The sequence below is a fragment of the Acipenser ruthenus genome, chromosome 38, assembly GCF_902713425.1.
Source record: "Acipenser ruthenus chromosome 38, fAciRut3.2 maternal haplotype, whole genome shotgun sequence".
NCBI lineage: Eukaryota > Metazoa > Chordata > Actinopteri > Acipenseriformes > Acipenseridae > Acipenser > Acipenser ruthenus.
The window spans coordinates 5,007,079-5,023,068 of NC_081226.1; the positions used below are offsets into that span (position 1 = coordinate 5,007,079).

General features: G+C 48.8%; 1 protein-coding gene across 3 annotated transcripts; it reads left to right on the forward strand.

Moving 5' to 3' along the window:
- The first annotated feature begins 974 nt into the window (after positions 1-974).
- LOC131707121 (steroid 21-hydroxylase-like) lies at positions 975-15,921 on the forward strand. Of its 3 annotated transcripts, XM_059009314.1 has the most exons (11): positions 975-1,851; positions 2,429-2,518; positions 4,881-5,035; positions 6,032-6,127; positions 6,307-6,417; positions 7,805-7,864; positions 7,919-7,945; positions 8,400-8,603; positions 13,895-14,064; positions 14,894-14,997; positions 15,166-15,921. In XM_059009314.1, the coding sequence occupies exons 1-11, from the start codon at positions 1,605-1,607 to the stop codon at positions 15,420-15,422; spliced, it is 1,521 nt and encodes a 506-aa protein (XP_058865297.1). In that variant the 5' UTR covers positions 975-1,604; the 3' UTR covers positions 15,423-15,921. The 3 variants fall into 3 exon arrangements, 2 of the variants coding, with proteins under 2 accessions (XP_058865297.1, XP_058865296.1); XR_009310990.1 differs by lacking the exon at positions 7,919-7,945 and having other exon boundaries at positions 7,805-7,891; positions 13,895-14,002; positions 15,166-15,293; XM_059009313.1 differs by lacking the exon at positions 7,919-7,945 and having other exon boundaries at positions 7,805-7,891.
- The last annotated feature ends 69 nt before the right edge of the window (positions 15,922-15,990 follow it).

Genomic DNA, 15,990 nt, shown 5'->3' on the forward strand with positions numbered 1-15,990 from the left:
GGTCTGAACAGTCACAGTGTAGCGCTGAGTTCAGGTCTGAACAGTCACAGTGTAGCGCTGAGTTCAGGTCTGAACAGTCACAGTGTAGCGCTGAGTTCAGATCTGAACAGTCACAGTGTAGCGCTGAGTTCAGGTCTGAACAGTCACAGTGTAGCGCTGAGTTCAGATCTGAACAGTCACAGTGTAGCGCTGAGTTCAGGTCTGAACAGTCACAGTGTAGCGCTGAGTTCAGGTCTGAACAGTCACAGTGTAGCGCTGAGTTCAGGTCTGAACAGTCACAGTGTAGCGCTGAGTTCAGGTCTGAACAGTCACAGTGTAGCGCTGAGTTCAGGTCTGAACAGTCACAGTGTAGCGCTGAGTTCAGGTCTGAACAGTCACAGTGTAGTGCTGAGTTCAGGTCTGAACAGTCACAGTGTAGCACTGAGTTCAGGTCTGAACAGTCACAGTGTAGCGCTGAGTTCAGGTCTGAACAGTCACAGTGTAGCGCTGAGTTCAGGTATGAATCAGTTTCTCAAATGCCTGAGTAAAGACACTGAACATAATGAAAGCAGTGGTACAAACAAGCACCCTCTCTCACTGAGGGATCAAAAACAGAGGGGGGTCCTCATCAGGGTGCCTAATCTCAAGAAATTTTATGAACCCTGATAAAATATGTTATTTTTCTTTAGTCCTGGAATTTTGCTAATCAGTAAAAAAAAATATTATTTACTTTTTCCCCATAGTAAAAGCAAAGTAGTTGCTTAATTCCTAACACTGAAACATGTTTTATCATGTAATACATCGTGTCGGGTCTGTGTTCCCGGGAACGTCTGGTGATTTAAAGTAAACCATTTAGGATGGTCACCGAACGTTCCAGGAACAGAAACATTCTCAGGGTCGAGCAGCCGAGGAACGCCCCTCAAACACCAGCCCTTGAAAAGACGCACGCCTGTGTGGGAGGCTCCTCGGACTCGTCCTATTAACACATAGAGAAAAGAAGACTCCCACAGCAAACACGTTTCTAGGAAGGTGCGTACAAGAACAGAACGTTATAATACCGGCAGGGTAGCTGAGGGACAGACAGGCACTCTGATTTGAGAGCAAGACACAATCTGCGACAGAGCTAGACAGCCACGCAGACAGACGCGTTTGCACAATCAGCAACAGACTGATAGACTGACAGACAGAGAGATAGACTGACAGACAGAGAGATAGACTGACAGACAGAGAGATAGACTGACAGTCAGAGAGATAGACTGACAGACAGAGAGATAGACTGACAGACAGAGAGATAGACTGACAGTCAGAGAGATAGACTGACAGACAGAGAGATAGACTGACAGACAGAGAGATAGACTGACAGACAGAGAGATAGACTGACAGACGGAGAGATAGACTGACAGACAGAGAGATAGACTGACAGACAGAGAGATAGACTGACAGTCAGAGAGATAGACTGACAGACAGAGAGATATACTGACAGACAGAGAGATAGACTGACAGACAGAGAGATAGACTGACAGACAGAGAGATAGACAGGCGCGCAAGCAAACTTTAATACAAACCGTCCCAGCCGGTATTACACACACACAGTCGCTCTCACTCTCCCTCCCAGTCCCGCAGCGATGCTGGTGTCCCTCGCTCTCCTCGTCCTGGGCTCAGCGCTCTTTCTCAGCTTGGTTCTTCGGCGGGGTGTCGGGAAGACTCTGCGCATCCCCTGCGCCGCCTCTCCAGCAGCCCGCATGCCCGGACCGTGGGCTCTGCCGGGTCTCGGCAACCTGCTCGATCTGGGGCGAAGAGACCTGCCGGAGCATCTCAACAGACTAGCGAGGCGGTACGGCGACATCTACCGGCTGCGCAGCGGAAACACTGGTACATTATTATTATTATTATTATTATTATTATTATTATTATTATTATTATTATTATTATTATTTATTATTGCATACGTTTACTTATAAATGAACATCGAATTGTATTACTACAGTTTATGATACACTGCTGTCTCTCATTAAACTAACAAAATAAACTATAACACAGTTAGACATTTTCATTTGCTTTCACAGACCCTGATTAGCACTAATCTTGGACTGCCTGACCGGAGGTAACATTAGCAGTACAAACTTAGTGCTGATCGGGGTCTGGTAGATAGATTTAGGACAGAGCGAAGGAGACACTTCTTCACACAGGGTATGGAATGGACTGCCTGGTCATGTTGTTGAGACAGAATCACTGGGATCTTCAAGACCCGACTTGACAAAGTTTTTAGATGAATCAGCTACTGAGAACCGGACGAGCTCTGATGCGCCGAACGGCCTCTTCTCGTCCTAAACGTTGTTAAATTGTTGTGTGCGTGTGGAGTGTGTGCGTGATGACATTGATCTGTGAAATCCTGACGCTCCCTCTAGTGGTACGCGGCCGGTACTGCAGCGTGTGTATTTCTGTGCAGATATCGTGGTGTTGAACAGCACTGAACTGATCCGTGAAGCTCTGCTCAAGAAATGGTCCGACTTCGCTGGACGCCCGCACTCTTATACAGGTAGGGAGGAGAGGGGATTCACACGAGAACTCACACTGAAACTGTTGTCCGTGGATTGTACACGTGCTATACTTTACTGCAGGGGTTTCAACCGGGGATACGTCTCAGGGTCATGCGGGTGCCAAGGTCGAAAATAAAAGTACAAGAAAATAATGATCTTGAATTGATTTTTTTTTTCAAAAATTGATACATTTCATACTTGCAAAAGAAAAACGAAGGAAGAAAACACAGAATGCTATACCGAGTCCCTTTGGGACATGTGTGTGTTGGCTTTAATAACACGTTTATCATGTTAATAATTATTAGGGTTGTCACAAGGTTATTGTTTTGCTATTGTAAACATTTTAAGTTGCACATGTAATTAAGCTGAGATGGGAAGTAAATGGTAACGTGATAAACACTTACACTGCAGACAGTTTTGAAAGCGAATACGACTGTTTCTGAAGAGATTCCCCAATACTGTCTTTTGATTCTGTGCATCCAAACACTTGAAATTTTAAAGTTTGAAGAATTACAGTTTGCTATTCTGTCCTAAACCAGCAGTTCTTCAGTCCCAAACGGTTCACATAAATGATATAGTAAATAAACGGGGAGATGTATTTGTTAATCAGATTATTCTGACTTTTATTGCAACTGTGGTACCATTTAGTAGAGTGAACATTGTAAAGGGTACTAAAGCTGAAACATGCTGAAAATAAAGACTGCTTTACTCAACAAGGGATTTGAACGAACTCCTTTTTTCACGATTTTTTTTTTTTAATTACTAAAACAGTGAATTATCGAGGCATCACTGGACTGCGCATTTAATTAAAGAGGTTTTGGTGCTCCATGAGCTGGTTTACTACACTCGGCCAGAGTTTAGTTTCAGACAGACAGACAGAGTCCCACAGTCCTGCTCAGTTTGACGCTGCAGTATTAATATAGCGCTCGTGATCCAGACAATCACCAACACAAATTCAATCCGAAGTGTCAGAATGCACCCATAACGTATTCGTTGTGCTGCATTGTGACTGTACCTTCAGCAAAGACGATTGTTTCTTGTGGTCAAGTCCAGTAAATGATCCACACCGCCTGGAAATCAGCAGAGGTGTGTGTTCATGTTCGATGAGCCGCTGGTCACTACAGACAGACAGTGTTCCATACACTGTCCCTTATGAAAATGTCCCTTAATAAAAGCACAGCAAAGTGCAATGAAGCACAATGAGGTAAAGCATAGGCAAGCATTGTAAAGACCAGCGAGGTATGGTAAAGCATATTAATAAACAGGGAAAACTAGGGTTAACTCTGGTAATGCATCAGTGTAGGGTCTTGTGCATTGCTGTGTGTCTCAGTGTAGGGTCTGTGCATTGCTGTGTGTCTCAGTGTAGGGTCTGTGCATTGCTGTGTGTCTCAGTGTAGGGTCTTGTGCATTGCTGTGTGTCTCAGTGTAGGGTCTGCATTGCTGTGTGTCTCAGTGTAGGGTCTTGTGCATTGCTGTATGTCTCAGTGTAGGGTCTGCATTGCTGTGTGTCTCAGTGTAGGGTCTTGTGCATTGCTGTGTGTCTCAGTGTAGGGTCTTGTGCATTGCTGTGTGTCTCAGTCTACGGTCTTGTGCATTGCTGTTTGTCTCAGTGTAGGGTCTTGTGCATTGCTGTGTGTCTCAGTGTAGGGTCTGCATTGCTGTGTGTCTCAGTGTAGGGTCTTGTGCATTGCTGTGTGTCTCAGTGTAGGGTCTTGTGCATTGCTGTATGTCTCAGTGTAGGGTCTGCATTGCTGTGTGTCTCAGTGTAGGGTCTTGTGCATTGCTGTGTGTCTCAGTGTAGGGTCTGTGCATTGCTGTGTGTCTCAGTGTAGGGTCTTGTGCATTGCTGTGTGTCTCAGTGTAGGTTCTTGTGCATTGCTGTGTGTCTCAGTGTAGGGTCTTGTGCATTGCTGTGTGTCTCAGTGTAGGGTCTGCATTGCTGTGTGTCTCAGTGTAGGGTCTTGTGCATTGCTGTGTGTCTCAGTGTAGGGTCTTGTGCATTGCTGTGTGTCTCAGTGTAGGGTCTGTGCATTGCTGTGTGTCTCAGTGTACGTTCTTGTGCATTGCTGTGTGTCTCAGTGTAGGGTCTGCATTGCTGTGTGTCTCAGTGTAGGGTCTTGTGCATTGCTGTGTGTCTCAGTGTAGGGTCTTGTGCATTGCTGTGTGTCTCAGTGTAGGGTCTTGTGCATTGCTGTGTGTTTCAGTCTATGGTCTTGTGCATTGCTGTGTGTCTCAGTGTAGGGTCTTGTGCATTGCTGTGTGTTTCAGTGTAGGGTCTTGTGCATTGCTGTGTGTCTCACTGTAGGGTCTGTGCATTGCTGTGTGTCTCAGTGTAGGGTCTTGTGCATTGCTGTGTTTCAGCGGAGTGCATCTCGTTCGGAGGGAAGGACCTGTCCCTGGGTGATTACTCCCCCTTGTGGCGAGCTCAGAGAAGGCTGGTCCACGGTGCACTGCAGCGCTGCCGAGCCACAAACCTGGAGAGTGTGGTGACCAGAGAAGCCAGACAACTGAGTCAGGTCAGAGTGAGGGAGAGAGCAGAGTGTGAAAGAGGGAGAGTGAAGACGGGGAGTGAAGAGGGAGAGAGTGAGCAGAGTGTGAAAGAGGGAGAGTGAAGAGGGAGAGGGGGAGTGAAGAGTGAGAGAGTGTGTGGGAGAGAGCGAGCAGAGTGTGAAAGAGGGAGAGTGAAGAGGGGGAGAGAGGGGGAGTGAAGAGTGAGAGAGTGTGAGGGAGAGAGCGAGCAGAGTGTGAAAGAGGGAGAGTGAAGAGGGGGAGAGAGTGTGAGTGAAGAGTGAGAGAGTGTGAGGGAGAGAGCGAGCAGAGTGTGAAAGAGGGAGAGTGAAGAGGGGGAGAGAGGGGGAGTGAAGAGTGAGAGAGTGTGAGGGAGAGAGCGAGCAGAGTGTGAAAGAGGGAGAGTGAAGAGCGGGAGTGAAGAGGGAGAGAGAGGGGGAGTGAAGAGTGAGAGAGTGTGAGGGAGAGAGCGAGCAGAGTGTGAGAGAGTGTGAGGGAGAGAGCGAGCAGAGTGTGAGAGGGAGAGTGAAGAGGGGGAGGGGGGTGTGAAGAGTGAGAGAGTGTGAGGGAGAGAGCAGAGTGTGAAAGAGTGAGAGTGAAGAGGGAGAGAGAGGGAGAGAGTGAAGCGTGAGAGTGTGTGAAGAGGGACACAGTGAGAGAGAGGGGGAGTGAAGAGTGAGAGTGTGAGGGAGAGAGCAGTGTGAAAGAGGGAGAGTGAAGAGGGAGAGAGTGAGGGGGAGAGAGGGAGAGTGAAGATAGTGAGGGAGAGAGTAGAGGCAGAGCGAGAGTGATAGAGAATGAAACTCTGTGTAGTCAGTTTATCTTAACCAGTGATCAGCAAAGTTTTTCAGTCTGTGGCCCATATTTATCATTATAATATAATATCAATAATACTAAAATAAACTCCCCCACCCCTTCCTCACTCCTGTCCCTCTCCCTGTCTCCTCTTCCCCTTTCAATCCTTCTTGTCTCCCCTCCCTCCCTCTTGTCCCCCCTGTCTCCAGGAGTTGTCCCGCTATGCCGGCCGTGCAGTGGACCTGTCCTGTGATTTCTCCATGTGCTCCTGCAACATCATCTGTACCCTCACCTTCGGAACCCGGGTGAGAGTTGGAGAGGAGAGGGGAGAGGGGAGAGGGGAGAGGGGAGAGGGGAGAGGGGGGGCCATGCTGACTGACTGTTGAATAACGTCTGTGTGTATGATTGTGTCTCTGATTCTGATTGTGTCTCTGAATCTGACTGTGTCTCTGATTCTGACTGTATCTCTGTCGCTCCCTGTCAGTTTGAGAAGGAGGACAGTGAGTTTGTTGGTATCCACGCGTGTCTCAATGAGATTGTGGCGCTGTGGGGGTCTCCTCTGATCAACGCACTCGACTCCTTCCCTCTGCTCAGAGTAAGAGCCACTCCACTGCTACACACACACTCACTGAGAGGAAGAGTCAGTCCACCTCTACACACACTGAGAGGAAGAGTCACTCCACCTCTACACACACACTCACTGAGAGGAAGAATCACTCCACTGCTACACACACTGAGAGGAAGGGTCACTCCACCTCTACACACACACTCACTGAGAGGAAGAATCACTCCACTGCTACACACACTGAGAGGAAGAGTCACTCCGCTGCTACACACACTGAGAGGAAGAGTCACTCCACTGCTACACACACTGAGAGGAAGAGTCACTCCACCTCTACACACACACTCACTGAGAGGAAGAATCACTCCACCTCTACACACACTGAGAGGAAGGGTCACTCCACCTCTACACACACACTCACTGAGAGGAAGAATCACTCCACCTCTACACACACTGAGAGGAAGGGTCACTCCACCTCTACACACACACTCACTGAGAGGAAGAATCACTCCACTGCTACACACACTGAGAGGAAGGGTCACTCCACCTCTACACACACACTCACTGAGAGGAAGAATCACTCCACCTCTACACACACTGAGAGGAAGAGTCACTCCACCTCTACACACACACTCACTGAGAGGAAGAATCACTCCACTGCTACACACACTGAGAGGAAGGGTCACTCCACCTCTACACACACACTCACTGAGAGGAAGAATCACTCCACCTCTACACACACTGAGAGGAAGAGTCACTCCACCTCTACACACACACTCACTGAGAGGAAGAATCACTCCACCTCTACACACACTGAGAGGAAGAGTCACTCCACCTCTACACACACACTCACTGAGAGGAAGAATCACTCCACCTCTACACACACTGAGAGGAAGAGTCACTCCACTGCTACACACACTGAGAGGAAGAGTCACTCCACCTCTACACACACACTCACTGAGAGGAAGAATCACTCCACCTCTACACACACTGAGAGGAAGAGTCACTCCACCTCTACACACACACTCACTGAGAGGAAGAATCACTCCACCTCTACACACACTGAGAGGAAGAGTCACTCCACTGCTACACACACTGAGAGGAAGGATCACTCCACTGCTACACACACACACTCACTGAGAGGAAGAGTCACTCCACCTCTACACACACTGAGAGGAAGAGTCACTCCACTGCTACACACACTGAGAGGAAGAGTCACTCCGCTGCTACACACACACCCACTGCAGGACTACTGTTTTGTCTGGAAGTCATCAATTGATTTAAAATTAATTAAATATCATATGAAATAAATTATTATTATTATTAGTAGTAGTCGTAGTCGTCGTAGTAATAGCAGTATCGTTCTCATTCATTTGCTCTTGTTGTTATTCATTTCCTCTTCCCCTGGTTGTTTAATCAGAAGCTTCCGAACCCTGCATTTTCCAGGCTGCTGCATGCTGTGAGCCGCAGAGACGAGATTGTGAGCAATCACATCCAGCAGCACAAGGTGAGCAATCACATCCAGCAGCACAAGGTGAGCAATCACACCCAGCAGCACAAGGTGAGAGACACACCCAGCAGCACAAGGTGAGCAATCACACCCAGCAGCACAAGGTGAGCAATCACACCCAGCAGCACAAGGTGAGCAATCACACCCAGCAGCACAAGGTGAGCAATCACACCCAGCAGCACAAGGTGAGCAATCACACCCAGCAGCACAAGGTGAGCAATCACACCCAGCAGCACAAGGTGAGCAATCACACCCAGCAGCACAAGGTGAGCAATCACACCCAGCAGCACAAGGTGAGAGACACACACACACACGCATGCACGCACGCACGCACGCACGCATGCACACACACACACATACACACACACACACACACACATACAGCTGCTCTGCTACACACACACACTGCTGTGTTGTATTGTATGTGTTGTTGTACTGTGTTTTATCTCATTGTATCGTATTGTGTTGTGTTTATAGTATTCTATCTCACTGTATTGTGATTTAGGACAGGGCTGGGTATGACGATGCAGCTGACATCACCGATGCCCTGCTGCAGTCCCTGTCCCAGCCTGCGGAGGTGATGGAGAGCCAGGAGCGAGTCACAGAGCAGCACATCCACATGAGCATCGTGGACCTGTTCATCGGAGGCACTGAGACCACCGCAGCCTGGCTGTGCTGGGCTATAGCCTTCCTGCTGCACCGGCCAGAGGTGAGCCAAACACCCATCCCACCCTCCCTCCCTCCTCCCTCTCACACACCATCCCACCCTCCTCCCTCTCACACACCCACCCTCCCTCCTCCCTCCTCCCTCCTCCCTCCTCCTTCTCACACACCCTCCCTCCTCCCTCCCACACACACACACCCTCCCTCCTCCCTCTCACACACTCACCCTCCCTCCTCCCTCCTCCCTCCTCCTTCTCACACACCCTCCCTCCTCCCTCCCACACACACACCCTCCCTCCTCCCTCTCACACACCCACCGTCCCTCCTCCCTCCTCCCTCCTCCTTCTCACACACCCTCCCTCCTCCCTCCCACACACACACACACACACACCCTCCCTCCTCCCTCTCACACACCCACCCTCCCTCCTCCCTCCTCCTTCTCACACACCCTCCCTCCTCCCTCCCACACACACACACACCCACCCTCCCTCCTCCCTCTCACACACCCACCCTCCCTCCTCCCTCTCACACACCCACCCTCCCTCCTCCCTCCTCCCTCTCACACACCATCTCACCCTCCTCCCTCTCACACACCCACCCTCCCTCCTCTCTCACAACCTCCCTTTCACACACCATCCCACCCTCCTCCCTCCCACACACCCACCCTCTCTCCTCCCTCCTCCTTCTCGCACAACCTCCCTCTCACACACCATCCCACCCTCCTCCCTCCCACACACCCACCCTCCCTCCTCCCTCCTCCTTCTCACACAACCTCCCTCTCACACACCATCCCACCCTCCGCCCTCTCACACCCCCACCCTCCCTCCTCCCTCCTCCTTCTCACACAACCTCCCTCACACACACCCTCCCTCCTCCCTCCTCCTTCTCACACAACCTCCCTCTCACACACCAACCCACCCTCCTCCCTCCCACACACACACCCTCCCTCCTCCCTCTCAGACACCCTCTCACCCTCTTCCCTCCCACACACCCACCTTCTCATACACCCTCCCTCCTCCCTCCTTCTCGCACACCTACCCTCTCAAACACCCTCTCTCCTCCCTCCTCCTTCACACACCCTCCCTCACTCCCTCCCTCACACACCCTCCCTCCCTCTCACCCACCTTCCCACACACCCACCCTCCCACATACTTCCTCCCTCCTCCATACTCCTACTCACACAACCTCCCTCCTCCTTCTCCCTACTCCCTCTCGCACCCTCCCGTCTCCAACCCTCTCACAGACCCTACCTCCCTCCTCCCTCCCTCGCACCCTCTCATACACCCTCCCTCCCTCTAACCTCCTCCCTCTCACACACCCTCCATCCCTCCCTCCCTCCTCCCTCTCTACACTGTGCTGTGCTGTTTGCAATGTCTCTATACTGTGCTGTGCTGTTTGCAATGTCTCTACACTGTGCTGTGCTGTTTGCAATGTCTCTGCACTGTGCTGTTTGCAATGTCTCTACACTGTGCTGTTTACAATGTCTCAACACTGTGCTGTGCTGTTTGCAATGTCTCTATACTGTGCTGTTTGCAATGTCTCTACACTGTGCTGTGCTGTTTGCAATGTCTCTACACTGTGCTGTGCTGTTTGCAATGTCTCTGCACTGTGCTGTTTGCAATGTCTCTACGCTGTGCTGTGCTGTTTGCAATGTCTCTATACTGTGCTGTGCTGTTTGCAATGTCTCTATACTGTGCTGTGCTGTTTGCAATGTCTCTATACTGTGCTGTGCTGTTTGCAATGTCTCTATACTGTGCTGTGCTGTTTGCAATGTCTCTACACTGTGCTGTGCTGTTTGCAATGTCTCTATACTGTGCTGTGCTGTTTGCAATGTCTCTATACTGTGCTGTGCTGTTTGCAATGTCTCTGCACTGTGCTGTTTGCAATGTCTCAACACTGTGCTGTGCTGTTTGCAATGTCTCTGCACTGTGCTGTTTGCAATGTCTCTGCACTGTGCTGTTTGCAATGTCTCAACACTGTGCTGTGCTGTTTGCAATGTCTATACTGTGCTGTGCTGTTTGCAATGTCTCATACTGTGCTGTGCTGTTTGCAATGTCTCTACACTGTGCTGTGCTGTTTGCAATGTCTCTACACTGTGCTGTGCTGTTTGCAATGTCTCTATACTGTGCTGTGCTGTTTGCAATGTCTCTACACTGTGCTGTGCTGTTTGCAATGTCTCTATACTGTGCTGTGCTGTTTGCAATGTCTCTATACTGTGCTGTGCTATTTGCAATGTCTCTATACTGTGCTGTTTGCAATGTCTCTGCACTGTGCTGTTTGCAATGTCTCAACACTGTGCTGTGCTGTTTGCAATGTCTCTACACTGTGCTGTGCTGTTTGCAATGTCTCTACACTGTGCTGTGCTGTTTGCAATGTCTCTACACTGTGCTGTGCTGTTTGCAATGTCTCTATACTGTGCTGTGCTGTTTGCAATGTCTCAACACTGTGCTGTGCTGTTTGCAATGTCTCTGCGCTGTGCTGTTTGCAATGTCTCTGCACTGTGCTGTTTGCAATGTCTCTGCACTGTGCTGTGCTGTTTGCAATGTCTCAACACTGTGCTGTTTGCAATGTCTCTACACTGTGCTGTGCTGTTTGCAATGTCTCTACACTGTGCTGTGCTGTTTGCAATGTCTCTGCACTGTGCTGTTTGCAATGTCTCTACGCTGTGCTGTGCTGTTTGCAATGTCTCTATACTGTGCTGTGCTGTTTGCAATGTCTCTATACTGTGCTGTGCTGTTTGCAATGTCTCTATACTGTGCTGTGCTGTTTGCAATGTCTCTACACTGTGCTGTGCTGTTTGCAATGTCTCTACACTGTGCTGTGCTGTTTGCAATGTCTCTGCACTGTGCTGTTTGCAATGTCTCTATACTGTGCTGTGCTGTTTGCAATGTCTCTACACTGTGCTGTGCTGTTTGCAATGTCTCAACACTGTGCTGTTTGCAATGTCTCTACGCTGTGCTGTGCTGTTTGCAATGTCTCTATACTGTGCTGTGCTGTTTGCAATGTCTCTACACTGTGCTGTGCTGTTTGCAATGTCTCTATACTGTGCTGTGCTGTTTGCAATGTCTCTGCACTGTGCTGTTTGCAATGTCTCAACACTGTGCTGTTTGCAATGTCTCTACGCTGTGCTGTGCTGTTTGCAATGTCTCTATACTGTGCTGTGCTGTTTGCAATGTCTCTACACTGTGCTGTGCTGTTTGCAATGTCTCTATACTGTGCTGTGCTGTTTGCAATGTCTCTATACTGTGCTGTGCTGTTTGCAATGTCTCTGCACTGTGCTGTTTGCAATGTCTCTGCACTGTGCTGTTTGCAATGTCTCAACACTGTGCTGTGCTGTTTGCAATGTCTCTATACTGTGCTGTGCTGTTTGCAATGTCTCATACTGTGCTGTGCTGTTTGCAATGTCTCTACACTGTGCTGTGCTGTTTGCAATGTCTCTACACTGTGCTGTGCTGTTTGCAATGTCTCTATACTGTGCTGTGCTGTTTGCAATGTCTCTACACTGTGCTGTGCTGTTTGCAATGTCTCTATACTGTGCTGTGCTGTTTGCAATGTCTCTATACTGTGCTGTGCTGTTTGCAATGTCTCTATACTGTGCTGTTTGCAATGTCTCTGCACTGTGCTGTTTGCAATGTCTCAACACTGTGCTGTTTGCAATGTCTCAACACTGTGCTGTGCTGTTTGCAATGTCTCTATACTGTGCTGTGCTGTTTGCAATGTCTCATACTGTGCTGTGCTGTTTGCAATGTCTCTACACTGTGCTGTGCTGTTTGCAATGTCTCTACACTGTGCTGTGCTGTTTGCAATGTCTCTATACTGTGCTGTGCTGTTTGCAATGTCTCTACACTGTGCTGTGCTGTTTGCAATGTCTCTATACTGTGCTGTGCTGTTTGCAATGTCTCTATACTGTGCTGTGCTGTTTGCAATGTCTCTATACTGTGCTGTTTGCAATGTCTCTGCACTGTGCTGTTTGCAATGTCTCAACACTGTGCTGTGCTGTTTGCAATGTCTCTACACTGTGCTGTGCTGTTTGCAATGTCTCTACACTGTGCTGTGCTGTTTGCAATGTCTCTACACTGTGCTGTGCTGTTTGCAATGTCTCTACACTGTGCTGTGCTGTTTGCAATGTCTCTATACTGTGCTGTGCTGTTTGCAATGTCTCAACACTGTGCTGTGCTGTTTGCAATGTCTCTGCGCTGTGCTGTTTGCAATGTCTCTGCACTGTGCTGTTTGCAATGTCTCTGCACTGTGCTGTGCTGTTTGCAATGTCTCAACACTGTGCTGTTTGCAATGTCTCTACACTGTGCTGTGCTGTTTGCAATGTCTCTACACTGTGCTGTGCTGTTTGCAATGTCTCTGCACTGTGCTGTTTGCAATGTCTCTACGCTGTGCTGTGCTGTTTGCAATGTCTCTATACTGTGCTGTGCTGTTTGCAATGTCTCTATACTGTGCTGTGCTGTTTGCAATGTCTCTATACTGTGCTGTGCTGTTTGCAATGTCTCTATACTGTGCTGTGCTGTTTGCAATGTCTCTACACTGTGCTGTGCTGTTTGCAATGTCTCTACACTGTGCTGTGCTGTTTGCAATGTCTCTGCACTGTGCTGTTTGCAATGTCTCAACACTGTGCTGTGCTGTTTGCAATGTCTCTGCACTGTGCTGTTTGCAATGTCTCTGCACTGTGCTGTTTGCAATGTCTCTGCACTGTGCTGTGCTGTTTGCAATGTCTCTATACTGTGCTGTGCTGTTTGCAATGTCTCTACACTGTGCTGTGCTGTTTGCAATGTCTCTACACTGTGCTGTGCTGTTTGCAATGTCTCTATACTGTGCTGTGCTGTTTGCAATGTCTCTACACTGTGCTGTGCTGTTTGCAATGTCTCTATACTGTGCTGTGCTGTTTGCAATGTCTCTATACTGTGCTGTGCTGTTTGCAATGTCTCTATACTGTGCTGTGCTGTTTGCAATGTCTCAACACTGTGCTGTGCTGTTTGCAATGTCTCTGCACTGTGCTGTTTGCAATGTCTCAACACTGTGCTGTTTGCAATGTCTCTATACTGTGCTGTGCTGTTTGCAATGTCTCTATACTGTGCTGTGCTGTTTGCAATGTCTCTACACTGTGCTGTGCTGTTTGCAATGTCTCTACACTGTGCTGTGCTGTTTGCAATGTCTCTATGCTGTGCTGTTTGCAATGTCTCTACGCTGTGCTGTGCTGTTTGCAATGTCTCTACACTGTGCTGTGCTGTTTGCAATGTATCTGCACTGTGCTGTTTGCAATGTCTCTACGCTGTGCTGTGCTGTGCTGTTTGCAATGTCTCTACGCTGTGCTGTGCTGTTTCCCAGGTGCAGGAGCAGGTGTACTCTGAGCTGTGTGATGTGCTGGGCTCCCAGCGCTACCCTCTGTACAGCGACCGAGACCGGCTGCCCTTCCTCACCGCCACCATCAACGAGGTGCTGAGACTCAGACCAGTGGCGCCCCTTGCAGTACCGCACAGGGCCACTAGGGACAGCAGGTGAAGCACACAGCAATATTTACAAACAACATTTGAGAGAGAAATGCGTGCGCTTTCTCATTGTAAAAAAGCATTAACTTGGCAGTGAACATGACCACTCAGTGTTGTTTCTGAATATGGCCCTTAGCTTGCAGTACCACACAGCGCCACCAGGCGACTAGTATGTGACAGAGATCATTTTATCCATAGCGTCAATCGGAATTGTAAGGTTAAAACTATAAGAAGCTGTCAGGTGGACTGTGACGGGGTGCTGCCCGCCCCTGGGTGTATTTTGGGTTATTTCGTATAGTTTGGGTTGGCACGGGTGAGTTAAAATGTATGTTGGTGTGTGGGCACGGGGAAGTCACAAATAGTTCACATGCAGACTGTGCCTGGACTAATTGAATGATTGATTAGCAAGCGAGTCCCGGCCCAGCTGCATAAAAGTGTCACGGATTTCTCGCTCTGGGTTGGGTGTTCAGTGGAACGAGAGAGCGAGATTTTAAGAACTTAAGAAATAAAGAAACATAACAGTTGCTACTCGTGCTGGGTTTAAACAGCACGATACTTGTTTGTTTGTGTGTCTCTGAGTATTTGTTTTGGTCATCATGCCGTTATGTTTTCTGTGCACCGTTTTGTTTGTTTAAACCTTTTATTTTCGTATTAAAACGTGCATCAGCGCTTCACTCGCAGTATTGTTGACTGTCTCTCCCTGGCCTGACGTCACCACAAGCCATCCTTGTGACGCAGACACACGTTTTTTGTCAAGTGCTGATGAAGCAAACAAAACAAACCCATTGCACCCTGCTGTTGTGAAGCTGGCCCTGGCTGCTCCTCTTGTTTTCTGCAGCATCGCCGGGTACTTCATCCCTAAAGACACAGTCGTGATCCCAAACCTGTACGCAGCACACCACCACCCCAGGGAATGGACTGATCCACACAGCTTCAGACCTGGTAAGACATGCAGTCAGGATCTGTTCCAGTCAGTGCGCTGTACTTTCAAAACGCTTCCTCCAGTTTTTAATTAACGCCTATTTTTATAAGGAGGTAAAACGGCTATTAATTTTACAGAACTAGAACCAAACAGCCAGTTTTGTTCAGCCCTCTCTCTTCTCCTCTCAGAGCGCTTTGTGAGCAGTCTTGCCCCGCGGGTGCCCCTGCAGTGTCTGCTCCCCTTTGGCGTGGGAGCGAGGCTCTGCCTGGGCGAGGCTGTAGCCAGGATGGAGCTCTTCCTCTTCACCGCACACCTGCTGCGCGACTTCAAATTCCTTCCCCCGCACGGCCAGGGCCCCCCAGACCTCACTGGACAGGCCGGCATCGTGCTCAAGGCCCGCCCCTTCCTGGTCAGGGCCCTCCCTCGACCAGGACTTCCTGTCTAGAGAGGAGAATGGGGAGGGTTTATTGAAAAATGACATGGAAGGGGCGTGGCTTAGTATGCAGGATTGATTTTAAGATTTTAATGTAACATATAAAGCTCTAAATGGGATGGCTCCAGATTATTTGACAGAGATGTTGACTCCCTATGAGCCTCGACAGGTATTGAGGTCTGCTAGTTGTGCCCTTCTCTGTGTTCCAAGGGCGAGGCTAAAGAGGAAGGGAGCAGCAGCCTTGTGTGTTCAAGCCCCTCGACTCTGGAACTCCCTGCTGAGTCAGTTAGAAGAGATCCCTCCCTGGAAATGTTCAAATCCAGGCTCAAGACAAATCTGTATAACTTAGCCTTTTAATTCCCACTTTTTAAGCTTATTTGTATTTGTATTTTATTCTATTTTTTATTGTATTTTTAAAATATACTGCTCTGTTTTTAACTGTCTGTAAAGAGCTTTGAACCATTGTGTATGAAATGCACTCTATAAATAAAGATTATTATTATTATTATTATTATTATTATTATTATTATTATTATTATTATTAGTAGTAGTAGTAGTAGTATGTGGGAGGTGTGGCTTC